Source organism: Camelus dromedarius, chromosome 7, assembly GCF_036321535.1.
Source record: "Camelus dromedarius isolate mCamDro1 chromosome 7, mCamDro1.pat, whole genome shotgun sequence".
NCBI lineage: Eukaryota > Metazoa > Chordata > Mammalia > Artiodactyla > Camelidae > Camelus > Camelus dromedarius.
This window is the reverse complement of record NC_087442.1, coordinates 58,907,040-58,913,863: the sequence shown is the minus strand read 5'-3', so window position 1 is coordinate 58,913,863 and position 6,824 is coordinate 58,907,040. Positions and strand designations below refer to the sequence as shown.

General features: G+C 38.7%; 1 protein-coding gene across 1 annotated transcript in view; it reads left to right on the top strand.

Annotated features, from left to right (window-relative positions):
• Positions 1-765: 765 nt before the first annotated feature.
• SDHAF3 (succinate dehydrogenase complex assembly factor 3) overlaps positions 766-6,824 on the top strand; it is a 71,083-nt gene continuing 65,024 nt past the window's right edge. Inside the window, exon 1 of the mRNA XM_010979639.3 lies at positions 766-1,002. Coding sequence (XP_010977941.2) covers positions 829-1,002 — 174 coding nt within the window. The 5' untranslated portion in view covers positions 766-828. The remainder of the gene's footprint in view (positions 1,003-6,824) is intronic.

Below are 6,824 nucleotides of genomic sequence, written 5' to 3'. Positions count from 1 at the left end.
CTGTGGGCATGTTATTCACCATGTTAATATATTACAATGAGCATGTAATGAAGTTCAAGGTCTGCTAGAAGTCAAATCTACCACCATCTTGAGCCTTAAGGCCTAATGGGGGTTGAATCTTCCACCATTTTGATGTTAATTAATGTATCATTCCTTGAATGGCTGTGCCCTGCCTGTTTCACATGTATACAAATATATTTGTTTTCATATTCTTTAAAAATGCTCCCCAGTAATTCTTCGACAGCCAACTTGAGCTAAGGAAGGAAACCTGCTGGCTCAGGTCTTGCTTGAGTTACATGAAAGAGGACACACATTCCGGGTACAAACTAGGAGCACAGCACTGTCAAGGTACTTGGTTGGTGGGCTTCTGGATGGAGAGATTAATCCCGCTCCAATCCTCCCAAAATGCAGGAACACTGAAATACATCTAAAGTGAGTTGAGCCAACCAGGGAAGGCTTCCTGGTGGAGCCCGATTTTAACGAAGGGTTTCTCAGGCCTTCATCAGGTGGGAAGGGATAAGGTGAATGGAAAGGATGATGGGTTATAACTGAGGTGTAACAACCAGCCCACTCCTGCCGCTGAGTCTCAGACGCAGCCCCTCAGCAGTCGTGGCGCAGGCACTCCACGAAAGCCACGCCCCTCACGGAGAAGGACGGCCCGTTTCCCGCGGCTCGGGTTTCCAGAAGGTCCTGATATTAGAGCGGACCAAACCGGATGAAGGTCTTGTGCCCTCTTCCGCCTGTGTTCTATAATAGCCGGCTTGTAAGGCGGGGCGAGAACACGCCGTTCTTTTGCGCAGGCGCGGTCTGTGGTCCACGAGCAGCGTTATGCCGGCCCGGCACGTCTCGCGTGTGCGGGCCTTGTATCGGCGCATTTTGCTGTTGCACCGGGTTTTGCCTCCAGACCTCAAAGCCCTTGGCGACCAGTACGTGAAGGACGAATTCAGGAGACATAAGACCGTTCGTTCTGACGAGGCCCAGCGTTTCTTGCAGGAATGGGAGGCAAGTGACTTTCCCCTTTGCTTTGCCCCAGACCTTTGGGGTCCCTCAGAGGTGTCCCGGTTTGTCTCTGGGAGAGACAGGTTGAACCGGCTTGTTTCCCCGGGCCCCACGCGAACTCTAGCACAGCGGCAGCCTGTTGCGTTTGAATTAAACAGAGCAAAGCCGCTCAAACATTTCCTAAAGTTATATCCCAAGCTGGTCGTTTTCTCCCACGGTTCCTTGTTGGAGCTAATCCCGTTACTTCAGCGTCTCAAGTTCAGTTCAGCTTTTGCAAAGAGCTGGAGGGGTGAGAGCGGTTTACAGAATTGAATGTCAGCGTCAAATGTTTAAAGAGCTGTCTCGCAGCTTTTCCCCGTCCTTTGCCTTGCACGTAGCAAGCGCCTATTGGTAAATTAATGGTTTTCGTCATTACTAGTTTTCAGAGTTTTAGAGGCTTGTTTCTATAATGACTGTTTTAAAAATCTCAGTGCTATTGGGTCTTAATGTTCTCAGTTGATTGATACTGAAATCAGTTGAGACTGGGGGTGAGGACTGAAAGCGATGGACAAAAATGCTGGTCAGAGTTAAGTCAGGTGAAAGTCGGTTTCTTCAGAGTCTCAAGTCACTTTACTTGGTTAAATTGGTCTGCATCCTTTCATTAACTCTTAAGCAGGCACATGTGTTAGGGGTTAGCCCTTTGGCTTTCCCCACCGCTTTTTTGAGTGAAGTCAAAACATTAAGAGTATTTAGTGGTGATGGGAGCCTTGCAGGATTGCCCCTGGTTATGATATGCAAATATCAAGAAATTAATGGAATTAGCGATTAGAATGATAATCTCAGGTATTTGAAAGCATGAAGCAGTGTTGTTTTAAGAACCAAGGTAAGCAGTTCTTCAGCCTATAAAGTTGATGGCTAAAGAGATTACTGAAGTCTGTTTTGTTTTTTTAATCATAAAGGGCGAACACGGTGAACATTAGGGTGAACACAGAACTTTTTCATTGAATCTCAGAATTTTTGATTGTAGAATCATTGACGCTTGCAAGAGGGAATTTAGGACAGTGGTGAAATTTAAAACTTTACTAAAAATCATGGTTGTTAGATGTAATAAAGCTTCGTAGAGCCAGAGAAATTGAATCTTTTAAAATGCAGACTGCTTCCTTTGTGGTAACTTGGTCTTGGAGCCAGAAAAACTGGATTCGAATTCAGATACTGGTGTTTATTAAATATCAAATCAGTTTTCCTAGTTTTATTTTCTTACCTGTAAGATAACAATATTTACAACATGCACTTCTAAATTAGTGTATGTAAATGTATTTAAAAGCACTTTGTAAGTTGTTAATTGCAGTGAAACTGTTTGATATTAAGGTGTTTAGGTGCTGTCTTTTAAGCTGGGTGAGTTTGTGGCAGGCCAGGAAGGAGTCTAGCTCTATGTTGGGAAGGAATAAGAGCACTTTGAGAGGTCGTAAAGTGTAAGAACTGGGAAGCTTTTTAGGGAAAGAGCAGAACTCAGAATAAATTGACAATAGGCTAAAGGAAAGATACATTAAACAAAAAACTGGGTCAAAAAAGTGTGTTGATCAACCCAGGAGGCTTGGTATCAGGAATTCAGCTTTTAAAAAAACCCAGACTCTCCTGGTGCTATGTGGAGTTTGGTCCTTGGGATTCTGTCACAGACTTCTAAAGTTACTTATGAACTCGAATTTGTTTTACTTGAAAGTGCAAAGTTGGGTATGGGTACCGCTAGAGAAGAGAAAGGGGAAGGATCGAGAACGTTAGAGGACTCGGTATTGGGAGGAGAGTTCTCTATTCCCTTCATCTGTGATCACAGAAAACTGGCAAATATTAGAGGAAACTCAGCTGGGGAAATTTGTGTTCAAGGACTGTTTGGGGGAAGGTAAGGGGAAATTATTTCATTTTATTTTAAGGCTAAAAATGTAAATGCATATTTACAGAGTAAACAGTGAATTTATATAATTCTTTACCATAAGAGAAGAAATGTAAAGTTCAGGAAGAGATGTTGGGAAAATGTTAGGGAGAATGTTTGGTAAGTGGTTAGTAAAATACCCATTGTAACCTTACTCGCAGATCTTTTAGGAGGCAACTATTAAAGGTGGAATTGCAGCTGGGTAGATAGGGGGTCTTCGGCCTTTTTAAAGTGCTAACTCTCCTCAGTTTTGAAGAATAGCTGATTTAGGTAATGCTTTCCATTTTTCTTTTCTCTCTATGCCTACCCAGTTTTGGAGGGAGGAACTTCTTACCACTTAGTTTCTGGGAAATCAGACTAAGCCTTGAAAATTAAGTAGCAAGTAAAACATGTTTGTGTTAGATTGTGAGACAAAAAACAGTGAATTCTCAGGAGCGACTTTGAAAAGACTCTTTGTGTTTATTTTTTCCTTTTTTGCCCCATTTATTTATGTCTGTTGTTTTCTTGCCTGGTTTCTATTTTATTTAAGTAGCTTCTTTGCTCTGTGTCTTTTGGGGAGTGTTTATAGTGGAAGTTATGTTCTGGAAAAAGCAAAACACTTCAACTTTCTTTAAATACTTACTGATCGCTTATTGCCAGGCAAAGTGCTAGGCACTGTGGGACACAAAAATTAATAGTAAATGTATTTTACTTTTACGGTGCCCAGAGTTTAATAGTGTATAATAGACAATTATAGTATGAAAGGGTGTCTTTTAAATGCTATGGGAGCAAGGAGGGAATGGAGGAAGTTGAGGCCGCATACAGTAAGCAGAGATTTGAGCAAATCAAAGTGGCCATGTCAAGAAAAAGACTTCCTAGAAAGAGGGAATAACATGCAGGTAAGAAACAGTATGACTTTTTCCAGGATCGCAGTGATGTAGAATTTAGTGTACTGTATGGGAGATGAGGAAGAAATAAAGCTAAAGAGGTGACAGGATATACTGCTAAGGATTTTAGGTCTTTATTTTGAATCATTGAAAGATTTTAAGCAGTGGTGGAAATGATTCAAATTGTATTCTAGATAAATGACTTTAGCAGCAGTATAAAGGAGTGACTGAAGGTAAGGAGAGCTGCTAGGATAGAGTGTATGTGCCTGAACCACGACAAGCGTTGAGGATGGAGAGTGGATTTTTGTGTTAAGCTAATAGAATGGGACTTGACTTGGTGACTGATACGGGATTGGTTACATGGGAGGAAATAGAATGGGTAGCACTCAGGTTTTGGAACATGGTACCAATAACCAAAATATAAGTGTGAGAGGAGCAGGTTGGGGATGAGTTCAGTACAGTACATTTTTGTGTTAAAACTTCTGGTGGAATGGTCACGTGGAGGTGTTCTGAGATGTGTGTTCCTCTGATACTCAGGAGACAGATTGTAGCTGGAAACAGAGATTTGGAATTCATTATTTGTAGTCGGTGGTCCAGAGGTGTGAATGAAAGTGCCCGGGCTGTATATAACGGAGGAAGGTGGTCAAAGATAGACCGCTAACATTTAGGAGTTAAGAGAATGAAGGCTGTAGTAAAGTGCTGGGACTGTTCCGTTCTCTTCTGCTCTGTATTTAGTTGTTCCCTAGCTACCTCTGCAAAGGAACATACATTTTCCTTTCTTGATTATGTTTAATTCTTTAGATTTGTATGATAGTCTAGTTATCATAATTGCTTTTTTGTTTTATTTTGTTGTATTCATTTTAGAGAGGAGGAAGTGCTTTAAATTTCATGTAACCATCCATTTTAACTCACATGGGATATCTTTTTCTTATTTATGACTTTGAAGTGGATCATCAGATTTAAAAATGTATGATTAAGTTGCATGTCACCTATATTTACAGTTTTCTTAACTTAGTATAATTAGGGTTGGATGGATATTTTGCAGTTTCTGTAATTGTATGTCTCTCTTACCTAATTTGAGGACCTCAGTTTGTTGCTTTTGAACATCCTGGTTTATAGTTTGTATTTTAGTTTGTGGGAGGAAAGGAATGAATTACCTCTCTGTTCAGTAGATGGATTATATGTATGTGTCGGGGACACATCTACCAAGTATGAAGGAGTCAGCTGGGAACCTCTTAGTTGTGCTGTTTGTTCTGCATGTTACTCAATGCAGTGTTTCTGTGATGGTTTATTGAATGGTGATGTGTCTCACATGCATGTTTTCTACATTAAGCTTTACCATTTAAAAAATTTTAGTTGTATTTATTGTGGTCCTTAACTAATGGTTGAGAAAGGGCTAAAGGAAGGGATTTGAAACAGTACATCCTTGGAACATAAACTGTTTATTTTTGCATTTCTGAAGCATTTGGAAGCTTTAAAATAACTTTATTTAGAAATGTTTGACTTTTATTGGTATATGAGATGTGTTACAACATTGCTTATGTTATAAAGTAACTAAAGGTGTTTTAAAAATCATAATTTGATCAACGTTGCATGTATTACTGACTTTATACTATATTACTGAAACAGAAATAGTTCCTTTTATTTAAATTATTTTAAATGTATTTGAATTTAGATTTAAAATAATGGTCATAGCATGATATTAATATGCTAGTGGTTATGGTTCTAAAACAGATCTGTACATGCGTGTAGGGATGTGTGTGTATGTGTGTGTGTATATCAACAACACGCAAACTTAAGAATTTGAAGTAAGTTTTTGTATAGAGTTTAAGAAGATAAAGGATTATATATGCAAATATTAAATTTACTCATTTTATTTATTTTGTAAAGTAAAACGATTGCTTTATAAGAACAAATGTCTGAAATGTTACATAGGTAATATTAGAATTTACTGAAAGGGGCTTAAGATTGCTTCAGTAAACTCTTGTTTTTTCAGTTAATGCATTTAAGCTTTTTTGAAAAAATCAAAGTAATGTTTGTGGTTAAAAAAGATTAGGGCGGGCTTATAATAAGAGCAATAGATTCTTTTCTATTCCTTAATTTATCTTTCTTCTGGGGAGAGTTCATTTTATTTTGGTCTCTTTCATGTTTCAAATATGTGAATTTTGGTTATCTATCCATATTTACAAGTAAAGCAGTAAGAAACTGAGAACTCTGCATGTAGGGAGGCTTATTGATTGGAAAATTGCTTTGAGGATTACGGAGTTGACGTTAATTTCCCTTGGATTTACTTCTCATTTTCTTTCCCTCCCTGGTTTTTGCATTCTGTTGGTTCTGGCAGTTTGGCTTTGTCTTCAGCTGTGGTTCTCTGCTTTGTATTCTAAGCTGTGGCTTCTTCTATCTAGGCTGTTTTATTAGTTACACTCCTCGACCTGCTTTCCATCTGGAGAAATGTGTTGAAGTCTCTTGGCTGCTGATGGCTCCACTCTTGTTCTTAGTCACTATGGATAGTTCCTTTAAAAGTTTCTTCACTGTCAGTTCAGTGGGGTTTTGGAAGGGAGAAGAAATAAGAAATAAGTTTCTGTGATTTCTTCAGTGCCATCTCGAAAGGGGAAATCCTCAGTTTTTTCATTTTAAAGATGAAGAAAGTAAGTCCTGTAGAAGTAAAATGACTTGTTTGGATCACGCAACTACGTGTGATGATAATCTTGTGCTTTTCCCTCATGAAAGTCAAGACTTTGGAAATTAATGTTTCCAAAAAAACTAGTCAACTTTTGTTTAATGTAAAATGATATATATTTTTTCTTGAATTGTGCTTGTTTGCTTACTACAGTTTATTTGTGTATTTGATTTGTCCTTCATTTTTGATACTTTTCCTAAGGGAAAGGGAAATTTTAAAATCATGTTTCTGTCTGCTACACCTCTAGCATAATAAGCAAATGTTTAGGTATTGTTTAAGTAATGATTCACTTTTATGTCTATTAGCCCAAGAAGCTAATTACAACTCTCTCACTACCGCCCCCCATAGAAATTTGGGAATGGAAGTAGCTGTG